The sequence below is a fragment of the Miscanthus floridulus genome, chromosome 11 (assembly GCF_019320115.1).
Source record: "Miscanthus floridulus cultivar M001 chromosome 11, ASM1932011v1, whole genome shotgun sequence".
Classification (NCBI taxonomy): Eukaryota; Viridiplantae; Streptophyta; class Magnoliopsida; order Poales; family Poaceae; genus Miscanthus; species Miscanthus floridulus.
The window spans coordinates 74,576,011-74,595,011 of NC_089590.1; the positions used below are offsets into that span (position 1 = coordinate 74,576,011).

The following is a 19,001-nucleotide window of genomic DNA, read 5'->3' on the forward strand; positions in this document are numbered from 1 at the left end:
TGAGTTCGTTTCTGTCCTCCTTTATACGTTAGATTAGAAAATTCACAAGCATAAATTTATTTATTTTGAAGAAAAAATACAGAAAACAAGTAAAATTTCAGCATTTCAAAAGGTCATGATCGTGGATTTCACCACATTTGTTACTTCCAAAAATAAGGGCCCGTTCTCTTAGCTTAGAACTGCAGGAGCTGCAATCGTTTACACCTACTCCGTATAGTATTTCTGTTTAGGCAAGGACGAATTGCTGAACACGTCCTAACATTATGAAGTTTGACAAGGTCGCTTTCGTGCGAGTAGAAACATGGCATATTCTCGATATTTCTCAGCACCCATGACTGGCAGGTGGAAGGTGGGGAGAGTCCACAGTCTCGGAGCACCAGAGTTAGTTGCTTCTATCGGTTTCTAACTCAAGTTTGCTTCACGGGTGAGGAAATAATATATTCCAGCCTTAGGCTGTCCGCACCGCGTAGCGGTAAAGCGGACGGTACATCAATGGTAGCGTATCGTGCGTCCGCACCGCGCGTCTGGAAAACGGCCCGGGAGCGTACCGGCTGCACATGAAACCGTCACAGATCACGCACCCGAGTTAGCCACTCTAAACACTGTAGCAACACTGTAGCAACACTGTAGCATAGCGAGAAAGAGTTGGTGAGAGAGAAAGGGAGAGACATGGGAATAAAATATGGAATAATGGGTATAGAGTATGTGATAGAGATAATACGGGTGCAGAAGAAATAGATATAGAGTAGAGAATCTCAAAAACTAGGACAGAATATTTTTTTTAGAGATAAAAATAAAGATGGACAAGTGCGGATAGCTTTACGCCTTTGTGTTTCTATCACTATGCATGCTATTCCCGTGCTCGCGTGCATGAAAGTGTCCTGGCTTGGCAGATTTCCAAAATTCGAAATCAGAAATCAATGGGCAAGAATAATTTCCAAATCAAGCAGCGCACGTCCTTAGCATAGCAGCACGAACGCATTTGCTGCCTGTTCGGCTGGGCTATATGATCATATATGATCGTGGATTATAAAGTAAAATAATTTTTTTTTCTCTCATATCAAACCAGCCAACGATAAATAATCCATAATCGTTTACGACGAAACAACAGCTGTTGATCGGTCCTCTCCACTCCAGCCAGGGGTGCATGCATTAGCCGATACAGTACGCTCCGTATCCACAAGGATCAATGCACGCGCTAGAATCCTTTGTTGTACATGAATACCGCAACCACATACCAGTGTATACCCCCAAACAGATACCACCACACGCAACCATACAAACACAAAAATCATTTTTCCTTCCAAAAGATTTTCGAGATGATTTTATTTTTACATAAGAAAATAAATAAACAAACTATAAGAAGATGAAACTGACCTGACCTAAGGTTATCTCCAACAGCAACATCCAAAATATAAGACCTATTCGTTCTTTGGGTAGCGCTACAGGGAAAAGATTCAATACCAATTCGACATCTTTTCCAACAATAAGATCCAAAAGAGAATCCTTTCTGTAAATGAGTTTTCAGAAGAGAGGGTGCCCATATTTAGGTTGTACCTCTTAGGAAACCCAAAATAGATCTCTCGTATAGGTATTCTGTTGAAAGCTGATTTTAGATCTCTTCCTACCTATTTTAAGGTTGTGTTTAGTTCGCGAAATAAAAAATTTTGGATGTCACATCGGATGTTTCGGGGATGTCGGAAGGGGTTTTCGGATACTAATAAAAAAACTAATTACATAGCTCGCCTGGAAACTGCGAGACAAATTTATTAAGCCTAATTAATCCATCATTAGTGCATGTTAGTTATTGTAACACTTATGGCTAATTATGGACTAATTAGTCTTAAAATATTCGTCTCGCGATTTTCAACCAAACTGTACAATTAGTTTTTTTCGTCTATATTTAATACTCCATGCATGTGCCGTAAAATTTAATGTGATAGTTTGGATTGAAAATTTTTAGAAACTAAACCAGGCCTACGTTTGTTGGACAGAATAATCGCGTCCACTGCATCCACAGCAGACCCAAGTCGTGATCGGGAAGCCCATGCACCCTGCGTGCGCCGCGCGGGTCCAGTTCGAACCCCTCCAATCCACGTCCCCAAACCCGCCATTTGAAAAGGCGCCACCCCCAGCCTACCTCCAAAAACCCGTAGCGGGGCGCCGGGCCGGCCACGGGCCCACCACGTGCCCTCGGCCCTGCCGCACTACCCTAGTCTCATCGCTTATCTCTAATCCACGCCACGCCATCCGGGCCGTCCGCTGGGTCAGCGCGCATCACGACGCGCCGTTTCCACCTTTCCTCGCTTTCCATTTCTTTTCAAATGTGGAGGCGCCTACTCACAAAAAAGAGCATAGCGAAGTGGCGGAAATAAAATAAATCAGAATATCGCGGTGGGCAAAAAAAATAAAGTAAAGGGGGGCGAAAGCGCCAAAGTGCCGAGGAAGCACGCGTGGAAGGGTGTGATATCGGAGAAGGCGGAGGGGGCGAGGGTGAAACGGTGCGTCATTTGTTGAGCAGCCCACGGACTTCGGCAGCCATTCAAACGCTCATCCACCAAACGATCATCCCTTCCTCCTTTTCCCCCTCCGTCTCCGCCGCCTCCTCCTCGCCTTTCCTGCTCCACGCCTCCAACGCCGCCACCACAGCCCCGGGTGGTTCCTGCACCCTAGCCTTCCCGCGAGGCTCCTCCGACATGCCGTCGTACGCGCACCACCATAGCAGCCCTCTGGTAAGGAACGGTGCCGGCCGCGGCCGGTGTTGCCGATATATGATTGAGGGGGACGGAAAGAGATTCTTTGGATGGTTTTCTTTTTGTTTCTTTTATTTATATATTCGGAGAGATAAACAAAAAATAAACAGAGACGAAAAACTTTTTCTTGAACCGCCCTGCTTTTGCCTTCTGGTATTGGGAATTTGTGATTTTGACATACGACGTGTATGCCTGTTGAAGGATGATGGCAGGATGGACGTGCTGAAGTGTAGCAACAGCGTCCCGCCGGAGGAGACAGCGGAGGACGCCGCCGCCGCCGGGGCGCTGGTTGAGAAAGACGGGTTCTCGGTCGAGGACCTGCTGGACCTCGAGGAGTTCGGCGAGCCTGACAAGGACGGCGCAGAACACGAGGATGACGCGCCGCCGGTGGCCGCCGCGGTCCAGCAGAAGTCGAAAGCGGACTCGCAGCCGCTGTCGGTCGTGACGTACGAGCTCCCGCCGCCGCCGGAGATGGTTGACCTGCCGGTGAGTTTTTCTGGCCGGCCTATGACCGTTTCTATTCGTAGAAAGACGACGTTGTTCGCGAGTCTTCTCTATCGGGTTATTCTCAGAAACTGATTAATTTATTTATGCTGCTCTTGCGTTCCCGCAGTCGCATGACGTCGAGGAGTTGGAGTGGGTCTCGCGTATCATGGACGACTCGCTCTCCGAGCTGCCGCCGCAGCCGCCCGCTGCTGTGGTCGCGTCGTTGGCAGGGCGGCCCCCGCTGGCGCAGCAGCGTCGACCGCCGCTCGCGCACGACGGTGCGTACCGTGCGGGGGCGCCGCCGCCGCCGCCCGGCCCGCTGCGGACGCCGACCATATGTGCGCTGTCAACGGAGGCGATGATACCGGTGAAGGCGAAGCGCAGCAAGCGGTCGCGGGGCCCGGGGTGGTCGCGGTCGGGCGCCTCGTTCTTGTCCGACTCGGCCTCGTCCTCGTCGACCACAACCACTTCCTCGTGCTCCTCGTCAGGTTCGTTCTCGCCGTTCCTTCGTCGGGACTCGCCCCCCTTCGGCGGGCTCGAGCTCGGCGAGGGCTTTTACAGCCACCTCCTGCCGCGGCCGCCGCCGTCGAAGAAGTCCAAGCACGGTGCCAAGGGCAGCAAGCACAAGCCCAAGAAGCGTGGGCGCAAGCCGAAGCATCTCCCTCCGCGCCACCCGTTCGCGGCCGGTGCGGCCGCGTCGCAGCAGCCCGGGCCCAGCGACCGCCGCTGCAGCCACTGTGGCGTGCAGAAGACCCCGCAGTGGCGCGCGGGGCCCGAGGGCGCCAAGACGCTGTGCAATGCGTGCGGCGTCCGCTACAAGTCGGGGCGGCTCCTCCCCGAGTACCGCCCGGCGTGCAGCCCCACGTTCGAGAGCAGCATCCACTCCAACTCCCACCGCAAGGTGCTCGAGATGCGCCGCAAGAAGGATGGCGGCATGGTCGCCACCGCCGCGCCGGCCGTGGCGTCGTTCTAAGCTGCCCTCCCTGTCAGCACGGACCATGGAGGATGGCCACCCTGCGGTGGCTGTACATTTTTTTTCCGGCCGTGATAGCCTTGTACCGTACCTGAACTCCCCTCTCTTTCTCTTCCTAGTATCGTCGTCGTAGTCCCGGTTGGGTTAATTAGAGTTTAGGAGTCTCAATTAGACCAGGTTAGGTTTAGCTTTGGTTCCGGTTAGGGTTCTACTGCGACAGCAGCGGCGCAGCAACTAGCGCAGAACTTTTAATTCCTAGCATTTCTGGAGGCAGTTTCTATTTCTTCTTCCTTTCTCCGAGCTAGCTGTAGGAGTAGCTTGTTTGGTCCATCCATCAATGGCAGAGCCGGACTGCTGGGTACTGTTGGCTGGTGCTGGTCTTGGAAAGGTAGAAGATGAGATGAGACTGATCGCTCAAGGAAGAAGAGTGCACCTTGCACTTGGATTGTATGTATTGCGTGCACCCTTGGTTACATCACATGGTGTTGTCACCCGTAACGACATGATATGCTTAGTTAGGAGAGCAGAGTGGTGATAGCGAGGTGTTGAAGCAAGCATTAGGCTCATGTTGCAACTTGCAACCTTTGCAAAGTGTATGTGAGTTGTGTGTGAGGTAGTACCGTAGTAGTAGTACTCCGTAGGAGTAGAGTTGAATGGACCAATGGAACAGTATGCTGTTCTTGGAGCTTCCGTGCTGCTCGGTTTTTTCTCGTACTGCATCACGCAAGCTTTTGGCGCAGGAGGGCACATCGGCACAGCCTGACAGTCTGCGAGATGCTCCTCGCTCGCTTACTCGCCCTGTCAACTTTTTTTTTTTTTTTGTGAACAACGCCCTGTCAACTGTCTTGCGGGAACGACGAGCCAACAGGCGTCAGCGCAACTGCACAAGCCCTCGAAATTTGATTTTCTCGCCCTTCTCTCACTCTCAGCGAGACCCCGCTGCCGCTGAGTGCTGAGAGTTTGAGTAGAGTAGTGGTGGCACAGTCATTTGGCGGACCCAGCTCGCGACTTACTTCCGACCGAACCAGGACGGTAATGGCTATTGGATTGGTGGGTCCCCGAGGTGGTGGCGTGGAGACCGCGACCCGGGGCTTTTCTTCTTTGCTGCCGGCCCTGGCGTCACTTAGCCTGTTCATTTGGCTTTGCTTCTCGTAAACGACCATAAATTTTCAGCCAGAACCGTATTTTTCTCTCACGTAAAACAGTCAACAGTACTTCTTCACGAACCAGACAACGATACGAACCAGCCAACCGACCAGGCTGACTGGCTCTGCAATTGCACCGGTGGCGATGACTGATGAGCTCCACCACCAGCCAGCCGCCCCTCATGCGCCGGCAATTGCAATTGCCCTGCCGCCGTGCCACGCCACACGATAATCTCATGTCTTATTATCGTAAACAATCACGCAATTTGCTTTGCTTTGTTCCTTTCGTTCATCCTGCTCCTGTCAGATTCTTCTTATTTCTTTTTTTTTTTTTGAGCTGGGTCGCGTCTCCTTTGCTTATGCATAAGCACACAACTGGGACCCTTGCAGCGTGTTAAGTGCGTGCACAAGGGATCGAAAATGGAAAATAGCGGTGCTGTCTGCTGTGCGACGACCCAACAGGGGATTGTATGTTATATACAATCCGGCTGGACGCTGGAGCCTGAATGTTTTTGCAATGGAGCGTGGAGAAGCGTAGCCGGCCGACTAGTAGGAGCCGACTGTGTGCAGCGTGTGTTTGTGGTTGATTGTTTATGCCCGGGAATTTCGCTACGAGGAACCGGAGATGGGTTTGGACTGATGGTGAGAAGTCAGTCATCGAGCCCGGATAAGGCAATGGATGGAATCGTGCGCGCGGGACGCGCTGCAGCAAACACGGCGAATCCATCGCACACCTCACCTCAGTCTACTGCTCCTCGGGCAGTCGTTTTTGTTTATGCTTTCTTTCGTACCCACAGTTGTTCACGTGAGTCCGCCGGGCCCTCGGCGTCGGCGCGGCGGGCTCCCGGCATTCAAATCCTTTGCGCCCACAAGTCGTGTATTCAAACCGCAGCGCGGCAGCCGGCAGGAGCAGTAACACGGTGCGGATGGTACATTTGATGCGTCGAGACAGCGTACCCGTTGAAAAATGAAGACGCCAACTGACCTCAGTATTCCTTCCCATCAGAAAATAATAGTCCTATAATAAGCCCGTGTTTAGTTCCAAAATAACTTCCCTAAAAGTGCTGCAGTACCCATCACATCGAATCTTGTGATACATGCATGGAGCATTAAATGTAGACGAAAAAAAACTAATTACACAGTTTGGTGGGAAATTGCGAGACGAACGTTTTGAGCCTAATTAGTCCATGATTGAACACTAATTGCCAAATAAAAATGAAAGTGCTACAGTAGCCAAATTCCAAAATTCCCTCCAACTAAACACGCTGTAAGTGTCGCTATCGTATTCGAGCCAAGTTTTGTAGAAAAAATATTAACAACATTTGTATCTTCAAATATATCTTTATTATTATGAAAATAGATTTAACAATCTATCTAATAATATTAATTATATACCATAAATATTAATATTTTATTATATATATTTTGTCAACGTTAGATTAGAAAAGATTGACTTCTCGAAAATAAAAAACGACGTTGATTTTGAAACGGAGAGACCGTGCTCCTTTAGTTCTGAAAATATAAAAAGTTTTGACTTTTCTATATACACGACTTTCTAAACAAACGAAAATATCTTATAACTAGAATAAAATAAGTACAATTACAACATGCTGCCGAGTCCATTCGTATTAAGTTTGACCAATTTAATTAAAAAAATATAAATTAATATTTATACTAACTTATAAGTATCATTAAATTCTCCATTAAATTTCGTTTCATATTATACCTATTTGAGGTCATAAACTTTAGATAGTTTGAATGAAGGTAGATCTAGAATTGCAACCTTTTCAGGAATGAGAAAGTAAAATTTTTGCAATTTAGCCATTCTTATTATCGAGCAAAACAAATTTACATTTAAACCCTATGTAAGAAAAGTTTTGCATAAATTGACCTTGATATGATGCCATTTCAATCGACACTGCGTAATGGTAGATGAACCATATTCAGCCTGTTCGCTTGCTCGTATATGATCATGAATTATAAGCTGGAATAATATTTTTCTCTCACAGCAAACCGGCCAGTAGTATTATCCACGATCGTTTACGACGAAACGAACAAGCTGATTATTGTTTGGTGTGGGCCAGTTGATGAATAGTTGCAACATGGATTGGCATAGGGGTATGAGGCCATATGAGTTGATGACTTGGTGTCATGGCACCTGAGCATGGCACCACAATGCGATTTGGCACCATGGTTTAGGACTTAGGCTCAACACGCCCGCTCCCTTTCATCCAGGCCACTTCGAAAAGAACAGAGAGGAGGAAACCTATCAGCACCCCTCTCTCCACACACTCCCCTCCATAGGCATTCAATCTAGTCAAGATCTTTAGTGAAGCACGGTGAGGTCCCATCCCCTCCTCATATTTGTCCAATGGATTTAAAGTATTTGTTCACATTTGATGAAACCCTAGGTGGAGAAACTCTGATTTTGGTCGGTTGATACTTTGTTGTAAATGGGCAAGCACAGGGCGAAGGGCGTCCTCTATATTTTGTTGTAAATGAGGTAAAAAAGGATCGACCAGATGAAGAGTGTTAGAGGATCATGGGTAGGCATAGGGCTAAAAGGAAGAAGCAGCTCGAGGAGGCATAATGGGCAAAGGCTTTGCTAGGGTCCGGAGGAAAATTAAGATGCTTTGAGAAATGGGAAGTGGCCTCAATGCATTTAGTTGGGGCTTTTATGATGTAGTTTGAACAATTTGTGTGGTGGTAAACCTTTGTCATGTTGTGTTGTGGTGAACCATTGAATGTCAAAACCAAGGATGAACTATCTAGTGTTCATGTCATCTAGTTTTATGAACTACTAGATGATACCCCACGTGTTGCTACGGGAATTTTTCGCATTGACTTGAGTTGGTTAAAGTAACAAATAGTGAAATCTTGAAAGCAAGTATATTATTTTTATTAGAGCCTTCCATGCAGCAATTGTTGCATGTTCGTTAGTGTCTTCCATTCCTTTATGGTGCCTGTTGGAGCGCCTTTGTCTCTCCATTCCCATTCCCTGATGAAGCCTTGTTATGGATAACTGGTTCACCAAGAACCATTGACAAATTGAAGTAAACATCATTGCTAACATCAATACAACTAAAAATGGTGAAGTATAAAAACTACACATACGCAATGAAAGTAGGAGGAAAGCAGTAACTTTTGTTGTTAAATATTTATATGATATATAGGGAAATACTTTTTATATATAAAAGAAATTGATTAACGAAGGAAATAAGATGAATTGATGTTGAAGTATGTACCTTTTGCAAGTGAAAGGCTAAGTAAGAAGTATATGACAACCCAACTAATTTGGCTCGATGATTTAATGAGGATGCTCGGGGCGCGAGGAATTCGATGAAGCCATATTAGTCGGTGGATATCACTTGAGACAAGGTCACGGTAGCTTGCCGCACGTCGCCGTGGTCGATACAGAGCGCCAAGCTCAACTCACTACGTCAAAAAGCATTTGTAGGGGCGGTTGTAGACCATTTGTAGAGGCGGTTTACCCAGCCGCCCCTACGCAAGGGTCTCTACAAATCATGCATTTGTAGGGGCGGTTCCCAGGCCGCCCCTACAAATCAATTTATAGGGGCGGCTAGTGTTTCCAGCCGCCCCTACAAATCTATTTGTAGGGGCGGCTCTTATTACCAGCCGCCCCTAAAAATCAATTTGTAGGGGTGGCTGGAAACACCAGCCACCCCTACAAATCGATTTGTAGGGGCGGCTATAGTACCAGCCGCCCCTACCAACGGGTATTTGTAGGGGCGGTTCAATTTAGAACTGCCCCTACAGTACGTTTTCCCGCAAAAAAATCGTTTTTTAATTCAAAATCGCTTTGCCGAACGTCCCACAACCAACGTTCCGAACCGCGTTCGCGTTGCCGAACGCCCCGTGACCAGCGTTTGCGTTGCCGAACACCCCGCGACCGCGACTACAAACATAAGAGTATTCTATAAACTACAATTACAAGTCCAATTCACATGAATATATACAATCCATCATTAAATATACAAATTCCATACATATTGTTATCAACGTCCTAGAGCTAGCCTTTCTGTCTCACGAAGGTGTTGGTACTGAGGATTTGTACCTAACTCAGACTCTCGGTCATGGTAGGCGCCTCTGACGTGTACAATCTGGTTCAATATGAAGTTGCAAAGGTCGTCGACGAGCTCTAAGAGTTGGTCATCCTTGTATGGGTCTCTTTTCATTCCTTTCTCTTCTCTCCACTACAAGAAAACAAGTTTCGGTTTAGTATTTCATACCATTTACGAAGTTTTTATACTATGGGTGAAGAGGTTCAAACTTACCCTTAAGGGGTGTCTCCTGTAGGCACCGGTGTTACCCATCATAGAACATATATAGTATCCACAATATACACTCCTAGGCTTCTACTTGGGGCACTGTGTGTTTTGCATATGAAAATGTTTAGTAATGCTTTTGACAGCCATGTAACGGAGTACTGAAGAAGTAAGTTACACTTACCACACATAGTGTTTTTATAGCCAGCTTTTCCTTCCTTACCGGATCATGCCTTCCATGATGATTAGTGACATAGAACCTAAATGCCCTGTTCGAATTATTTTAGCAAATACAACTTGTTAGTATCCAAAAGTGAACGTTACAAGTATGTATACAAACATATAAGCTAATGAGGATTGTCGATATGTATACGTCTTGAGAATCGATATGAAGTCTTTGTATGTCACCGTGTCCTTATCTAATGAATCAAAGACCCATGCCATGCTCCTCCTGACATCGACGGCTATACAAATCTAGTGGTTGCTGCATGGATTTAATCATAGAACTAGATAAGCCCTTTTGCATCGAATGAAATATATCGAACAAAGCTTTAAGTATAGAGTTGAGCTTACTCGAAGTTGTATGGTAGCCATATAGTAGAGTGGTGTTGGAGATTTTTAAAATACATATTTATTGATTACAATAAACAATTTCAAAGACAACAATTAGCAATAATTATACTTTACCCAATATCTTTCATACAAACCCTAGTCCAATTTTATCAAACATAAATTTACAAAAACGAAATTAATAAAAAAACCAAACCCTAGATCTAGATCACATACACGTGAAACATCCATAAAACTAACTAATGGTTCACTAAAATAAAAAAACATGGACCAAATAAGGGTATGATCTTGTTCCTCTCCCTAATTTACCCTAGTATATTTAAAAGTTGGGTCTAATTTACTCATAAATAGCTCAAGCACTATAGAAGAGAGAGAAAAACAAAACTCTAATTACTCACTAACCAACCATTAAAACTTCAAAAAAAAGTTTGGAATAGCATTTTCTTACCTTCTACGATCTCTCCACCAAAGAATTTGAGACCAAAACCTTCCCCCCTTAGTAGAGCAATTTTTGGGAGGTGCCCAAGGCCTCCCCACCTTTTTTTCACGGGTTGGAGTGAGTGACCCGAGGAGGAAGAAGGAGCTGCATTTGTTTTATATGGGGGGCATTTATAGGGGCGGCTGGTGATTGAGCCGCCCCTACAAATCGGTGCTATAAATACGGAGCCATTTGTAGGGGTGGTTCAATCACCAGCCGCCCCCTACAAATACCATTTCCAGGGGCGGCTGGTAATTGAGCCGCCCCTACAAATCAGACACCATTTGTAGGGACGGCTCGTAACACCAGTCGTCCCTGCTTTTTCGTTTGTAGGGGCGGCTGGTGTCTGGGCACCTAACACGCCACTGTAGGGGCGGCTCTATCACCAGCCGTCCCTACAAAAAAATTTGAACCGTTGCTAAAAATTATTTTCTACGCAGTGACTGAAGGGAAGCCTATCGTTGTCGCCTCTTTGCTTGTCCACTTGGGCGACAAAAATGTTGCTGCTTTGCTTAAAAAGGAAGTGAGGAGGCTTAATCGTGAGAAAGGTGAGCAGTCGGCTATGTGCTGAGTGGCGCTTCGTTTGCTCCCTGCAATTGAAGACCAGGTTCAGTTATATACTAAACTAATGTGGTGCAGTGGAAGTTAAATGGATGACGACGCTTTGCCTCCATGCAATTAAAGAGCAGGCAACGTGTAAAATAATCGATGCAATTCAAGAGCAAGAAGGTGGAATGACCATGTTCGGTTACTAAACTAATGTACTCCCTCCGTGTGTATAGGATTTAGAAGTCGTTCTTACGCAGAAGCAAAGTTGAGGAAAGGAAGTCGTTCTAGCGTAGAAGCAAAGTTTTGGACGACGTTGCCCCTGCATGCGCTCGCTCCGGCTCCCGCGCCGCGTTAATTGCGCCGCGCTCGGGCTCCCACCCCACGTTAATATCTGCTCGCTGCTCGCGCTCGTCCGCTTGCCGCTGGCCTGTGACGCTCGCCGCTGGCCTCTCGCGCCCGCCGCTCATCAGCTCTCGCCTCCCACTCCCGCCATTCGAAACCATGGAGTTCAAGCCGGAGCTCGTCGAGCCGGAGTAGGAGGAGATCGCGCCGGAGTCGCAGGAGCTCGTCGCGCCAGAGTCGTAGGAGGTCGCCACAGCAAAAAAAATATGCATCCCTCAAGTTTCGAACTCCGCTCACCAGCCTCACACTTCCATGCACTAGCCGTCTCAGTTGCACAAGTTTCTCGTATGGAATACACCCACAAACGTATTTAATAAGGGCAGATAGAGAAAAATACCTCTAATTAATCATTCCTTGGTAAGCACAATCATATTCTAAATGACTTCTAAATCCTATACGGAGGGAGTAAGTGCCGTATAAGTTGAATGGATGCCAGCAAAAAATGAATTCAAGGCTCACCGGTATATGCATGAGATTTGGTGGGCCCCTTTGGTGGGCCCCTTTACTTGTAGTGGGTTCTCCTCTTTAGGTATAGAAGATATGTATATGTATGCATGCGTTAGTGGATGGATTATTTTATAATTTATTTGGCTTAATATGACGTGCATTTACTTGCTTTAAAAAACGGCAATTCTTTAATGTGAATGCTGAGTACAATTCGTTCATTCTTGTATTGGTGACACAACATAGGACAAGCAATACAAAGAAGATGAAACCTCCTCCGTGCATAGGACCGGTGGTATGCACACCTAAATCATTGATCCAAACAAATGGTCTCATCCTCGGTGCTGATGATCCATTCGTCCTTATCATGAAATAGTTGGCATAGTTTGAATATTCTATGGAGGTTTATATGGTCTTGGAGGTAATGATTTATTATTCCTAAGCGTGGTGGAGAGTCGGAGGATAATCCATTTAAGGTCCTGTTTGGATAGGCTCCTTTGAGCTTTGGCTCCACATTCATTTTACAAGGTGAGAGAAAAACCGTTCTTGTGAATAATGCTGCTACAGTTGCTGATGTGGAGATGCGCAAGAAACCGTACCAAACATGCTCTCGGTGAGGTGACAATTGTCTTTGCAAAGTAGATATTAGAGCTTAACGTGTACTACTTGGAATAGTAACCGATAGATGTGGGCACGTAAAGAATCTATGGCCACCATTGATTCCTCCATTGAGCATCTGGACCACAGTTGTCACCGTGAGAGCACATCGTCCACTTGAAAGGACTGAATGGCAACAGGCCAACAACTGTAGCCTATGCTCCTATGCAAAAAGGTTACACTAAGACTATCTCCAACGGCGTGACCCAAACACAAAAATGCGTTATGCACAGTGTTTTTGGGTACCAAAACCATCCTCCAACGGAAGAACGAAACCAGATACCCATTCTGGGTACTCGGCGATTCGGAAGGCAAATATGCGTCTTCGAAGAGAGACGACGCAAACATGTGGTGGGCCCGTAGGAGCCGTCGGGGCATGGCGCGGCCGGCTCGACTTGGCGAGGCGGATCCGCGGCGGAGCGCGGCCGGCGGGGCGAGGCGGGCTCGAGGCGAGGAGCGCCCGGAGGGACGCGGCGTGGCGAGGCGGATTCAGGGAGGAGTGGAGTGGAGGAGGCGGGCCGCCGCAGGAGGAGTTGACGAAGGAGAGAGCGCCGGGGGTTCGCCGCCGGGCGCGAGCTCGGGGGAGCCGCCGCCGCAGCAGGGGCAGCCCTCGCCCTGCGCCACGCCCGCGCCCTCGCTGGTGCGCTGCCGCGTCGGGGGCCACCCTCGCCCCGCGCCCATGGCCACAACCGGGGCCTGCCCGCGCCGGGGGACTCCCACGCCTGGGCCGCCTGCGCAAGGCCACCGGGCCCTGCCTGCGTCGGTGCGCCGCCACGCCGAGGGGCGCTCGCGCCCGGGCCCACCAGCGCCTCTGCGCCACCACGTCGGTGCGCCGTCGCGCCGAGAGGTGCCCTCGCTTAGGCCGCCAGCACAAGACCGCCGAGCCCGCCTGCGTCGGTTCGCCGCCGCGCCGAGGGGCGTCGTGGCCCCGCTGCCGCTGCTGGCGAGGTGCTGCTGCCGCCTGGGGAGAGAAGAGAGTGAGGTAGCGATGAGAGAGAGAGAGAGAGAGGAGAGAGAGCACGGATATCATCGGCGGGATTCGGGGCTTCCTGCTCGGGGCATGGGTTGGAGAGGTCAAGGAATGGGTACGTAGTTTTTTTTTTCTGTGAGTTACCTAAACTATGAAATGGGTGTCAGGTTTGGGTCACGCTGTTGGAGTCAGTCTAAGAAGTCCTTCCCCATTTTGTTGGAAAAAATGCTTTTGTATTTCCTCCGTGAGGACTCTGAAAATACCAAGTCCTACACACGCAAATTGATGATAAAACTCCAAAATAGCCTTTTTTTTATTCAATCCTCTTATTCACCTTAGCATGTGACAAGGACTGAAAAATTATGGGATTGAATGGGGAGCGGTGTTGAGCGGTATTTTAGCTCTCCAGTATAAATAGAGAATTGATTCTTATCTAATCCTCACTGAACCTAGTTGTGTTTTCATTAAGAATTAGGAGCTGGGAGGGGCGAAGCGCTTCCAAACGGTCCCTTACTATTGTTATTATTATTCATCCAAGCATAGGATCCTTCGGTAAACGGTAAAAGCTCGGATATCTGCTGGGTTCTATAGCTTGATTTTGATTTCACTTGCAGCCATAAAACTGCCAGATATATTTGGATAGCATAGTTGTACCGACTTTTGTTGTTTGTATTTTGGATGGACTTATATGAAGGTGCCCATTTCTTATTTTTGTGCTGAAGAGCCTGCAACCTGCAAATGTCTAGTTCCCATGGGTAGCAGCATACCTGTCGCTGGGTATTCGGCACCGTATCCAAATTCACATGCATAGTATTTGGGAAGGGTAAGGATAAAAATATATTATCCAATTAAGTTTGGGCATGGGTAGGGTATACCCGTTTCTGATCAGTGTCCTATTTGTTTGGCTGATAAGCTATGATTGAAAATACCGTTGGTTGATTTATTACGAGAGGAAAATATTGTTCGTTAGCGAAAAGAGTACGGCTTATAAACGAAGATAACCTGGCGCAGGGTAATACGCGCTCCTTCACTTTACCCGTTGTGTCTGGGTCCCACCACGTGGGTTTCCTTTGCCTTTCTCCTTGCTCTGAACTGACCGAGAAATACCGTAGTCCGGAGCCGCATTGAGCAGATCACAGAGAGAAGAGAGAACCAGCGAGAGCTGCGTCTCGGATCACTTATATAGAGCATTAACCTGAACAATTCGAGTCAATTCAGAGGTCATACTCAAACACTGCTCTGTACATCATTGAAACGGTTGCGTGAAGGCAGTTTCATTTAGTTTTTTTTCCTTTTCAATAGCTTTCTTTGTTTTTTTTTGAACACGTGCTTCATTAGGAGGAGGAGCAAGGCGACCACAGTTAAGCCAGGAAGGAGCTTAGCCGGCACAGTTTACAGTTAATACTATTACGAATCACCTATCACTAAGCAACCATGAAGCACGGACTGAACTACACATTGTCTGAACCTAAGACGAGCGACCAAAGGCTATGAAAACCTGCATGAATTCAGGCCTCTAATCTCTCGTCAATCGCATAGCTTTCTTTGCTAAACATCCTAAAGTTAGTTTTGACAGTGAAAACACCGACGCGGCTCGCGTTGCTAAACATCTGTCGGACTGCCTTTGATCACCACCACACCCACCGAGCAAGTGGATTTCGACGGTGCGTGGAAAAGAAGCGGCGCAACACGATCGACGCCGCTGAATTATTGAGCCTCCTCTCCTCCTGCATGCGCTGGCCGCCGTGCTGCGACGACCGGCGTACCCGCAGGCCGTAGTGTCCACTACGTGGCCACATGGAGATGGAGGAGGCTCTCAATTATACACCCAGCACGAGAAAGCGAGCAGCTCCTCCTCCTGAAACGGGACGACACCGTACGCTTCCAGATCCTCCAACCATTGAGAACCAGCCAAACAATTCCCGGATTCCCTGCTACCAAACCCTACTTCCGGACTCGTATACTTCCACATGGCTTGACATTTGCAGAAAGATACGCTGGAGAACACGGCGCAATTGGCCAGTTCGCTTGGCTGATAAGCTAAGGTCGAAACTACTATTGACTGATTTGTTGTAAGAGAAAAATATTATTTATTGATTGAAAAAGTACGATTTATAACTCAAGCTAACATATGCATGTCCATGTGCTGCGAGCAACACCGATGCATGCACCCCGACAAGTCAAAGCTGAAAAAGGGTGTGACGCCCGGCGCTCGGCTCACCCATCCAGCCGTCGAAACCGTTGAACGAGTATTACAAGCTAGCGCTGCCTGCTCTCCTGTGTTTCTTGTGTTCGTCTGTTCCTCGCCGCACTTCATTCCGGTTGGCACTCACCCACCCTGCAGCACGGCATGGTAGCTGAAGCCACCAAGCAGGGGGGGGAGAAAGCGAGCTGAGGTACAGAGAGCAGGTAGCAACCAACAACGCAACGAGTTGGGCCTTGTTTAGATGCAAAAAATTTTGCAAAATGAGTACCGTAGCATTTTCGTTGTTATTTGGCAAATAGTGTCTAATCATAGTCTAATTAGGCTTAAAAGATTCGTCTCGTGGATTTCGTCTAAACTGTGTAATTAGTTTTATTTTTATTTAAATTTAATGCTTCATGCATGCGTCCAAAGATTCGATGTGACGGGGAATGTGAAAAATTTTGCAAAATTTTTTGCAAACTAAACTGGACCTTGATTTAGGTGAGGAGTAACAGGACGCGAAAGCGAGCCGCGTGCACCACCAGTGCGGGCAGCTCTCCTTCTCACCACCGTCCCCGTCTGCCGTCCATGTGGGCGTTGGAATGATGGGTGCCATCCGAAAGCGCGGCAGCCGCTTATTACTTCGCGGAGGGTGCAGCAGGCCTCGCAATGATTAGCGGCCTGCCTACGAGGTTACTCCTACTCCATGTCGCACTCACCCACCCACTCGGTGTCTCGGTAAACACGATCAATGAGGGAGGAAGAAGAGGACCGCGGCGTGCTGCGCCTCTCCCGTCCGCGCTTTCGCCTCAAAACTGCGTACTGCGGCAGCGTAGTGCGCAGGCGTGGCGGATTAATGGCGGAAAAGATGGGTACGGGCTGCTTCATCTTTTTGCCTCACGAATCACGACTCACCTCTCACCCTCGCCGGCGGCCTCGCCACTTTCCCTGTCCTTAAACAAAATTCCCACCTCACCGGCAGCGGTTCGCTCTGATTGACGAGATGAGACGCCCTGGCCGGCCGCTTTCCCTTTTGGTCCCGTGCGGCTTGTCCTAGGCACCGCGCCATCGGCTTTTGACCCCCCCTTTTTTTACCCACGGACGCATAGCCTTTCACTGCTAGCTGGGCCCCGACGTAGATAATCATCTTTCAGTAGTACACCTCACCGGGTTATCCTTAACCAAAGCCTCTCAAATCTTCGGAATCTGTCGATTGATGACCGACTGGTTGAACCTTACCCGCCTTATCGCCACTTTGTGGGCCCCCTCGGCTGTGCCAGCCACTAGCACGTGGGGCCGATGTGGCGCCCACATGCTTACTGTTCGTCCATTTACTGTCAGGTCGTAGTGCCAGCAACCAGGGAACTCCACCAGGATGAGCGCCGACGTTGCTGCCAGGCAGCGACGTCAGGCCAGGGCTATAGCTGCCAAGTGAGTTGCACCGACGCGCGGCGGCTAGCTCGTCGGCGCGAATCCGATCAACGTCGTTCAGGGGGTCAATTGATTTTGTCCGGATCGGATCGCTGCTGGGCCGACAATCTAACCGATTTCGGTTTACTCACCACCAGACAAGGTACCGGATATCGGTAGCTCACCTACACACTACACTGAGGTCACGGCGGCCTGGTCTGGTCGCCGTGCGTACGTATGCCTGCTGCGGACGGCACGGCAGTGCCACCGGGGCACGGAGTGGTTGCCGCCCTGATGTAATTCCCGTTGCCGAAACTGAAAGCGAGGGTCTGACCGTGATTTCTCTCCTCTCTATTTTGCGCACGGGGTGTTGATGAGATAGAGCTCACAATCACAAGTCACAACGCCTCTGCCTCTGGAGACTTTTCCTTCGGTTATTACACATGGTATGCAGCAAGATGTCATCAGGTCAGTGCAGGACTTAAGTCCTCAAGTTTGTTGTTTGCTCAACGGTTAAGACCAAGGCTCCTTGAGTTGTAAATATCGAATCATATAAATATACTTTTTTCCACCCAGCAGAACAAGTTGGGTGTTTGGTCTAGTGGTATGATTCTCGCTTCGGGTGCGAGAGGTCGCGAGTTCGATTCTCGCAACACCCCTGTATTAATATGTTTTTTCGTTTTTCTTTTTGGTCACTAATTCACCAAAGCAATGCCCAGCTGAGAGGCCCATGTGGAGGCCTTTAACCACAAATTCGACAAAGGCCAGCGGAGAGACCAATGTGGAGCCCAGCTAAGAGGCTCATGTGGTTTCTGACCACTAATTCAACAAAGCCCAGCTGAAAGACCCATGTGGAGCCCAACTAAGAGGCTCATGTGGTACCAACTATCTGCCTTACGGTTAGCAGCGGCAGCCCGATGCACTGCAACTCTGCAGCATGCCAACAGCCACCGAGCAGCCTTTTGTACATTTTAAAGCTCAGTTTTTCTTTTTCTTTTTTTTTTTTCAAAACGGAACCAGCAAGTGAGTTCGCTGTTATATTAACAAGAAGGAAGTCTACAAACACATTGCACAAGACTCTATAAACCAAAAGATAAGGCCAAAGGCCTCGAAGAAAAAACTTAAATAGAAAAAACACATTGCACAATGTTTAGCTCCCGCCGTGACCCCCAGAGTTTTCCTCATCTTTGATCTTGTGTTGGACTTGGTGGTGGTTTGGACTCTCTTTGTGCTCGAAGATTCTTACATTTCTTGTTTTCCACACCTCCCAACATAGCACGAGGATGATACAACGCAATCCACGTCCACCAATTGAAGGGGTGCGGTCCATGTTTCCCACTAATCTGGTATCCAATTACTCGACGCCCAAGCATTTGGCCACTTAGCACTTATGCACATTTCTTAGCCATAAAACCAATGCCCTCCCAAATACGCTGAGTGAAGTGACAATCTTGAAAAAGGTGGATGTTGCATTCCTGGATACATCGGCAAAGGAGGTAAACCTAATGTTTGGCCAACCATGTGCTTGTAGTCTATCTGAAATCTAAATGCAATTTTAGATGGCAAGTCATTAGAAGAATTGTGTATCGCTTTTGCACCAAGAACAAGAATATACGTAACGTTGAAATTAACTTTTAACCCATTCCTTGAAATTAAACGGGGGTCTTCTAACAGACCTGCAAACCGGCACGCT

General features: G+C 48.2%; 1 protein-coding gene and 1 non-coding gene across 2 annotated transcripts; both read left to right on the top strand.

Moving 5' to 3' along the window:
• Nucleotides 1-2,560: 2,560 nt before the first annotated feature.
• On the top strand, nucleotides 2,561-4,690 carry LOC136493422 (GATA transcription factor 7-like). Its single transcript, XM_066489508.1, has 3 exons — nucleotides 2,561-2,732; nucleotides 2,955-3,239; nucleotides 3,367-4,690. Exons 1-3 carry the CDS (start codon nucleotides 2,697-2,699, stop codon nucleotides 4,210-4,212), a joined length of 1,167 nt encoding a protein of 388 aa, XP_066345605.1. The 5' UTR covers nucleotides 2,561-2,696; the 3' UTR covers nucleotides 4,213-4,690.
• Nucleotides 4,691-17,895: 13,205 nt separating this feature from the next.
• TRNAP-CGG (transfer RNA proline (anticodon CGG)) lies at nucleotides 17,896-17,967 on the top strand. Its single transcript has one exon. It is a non-coding gene; the product is annotated as a tRNA-Pro (tRNA).
• The last annotated feature ends 1,034 nt before the right edge of the window (nucleotides 17,968-19,001 follow it).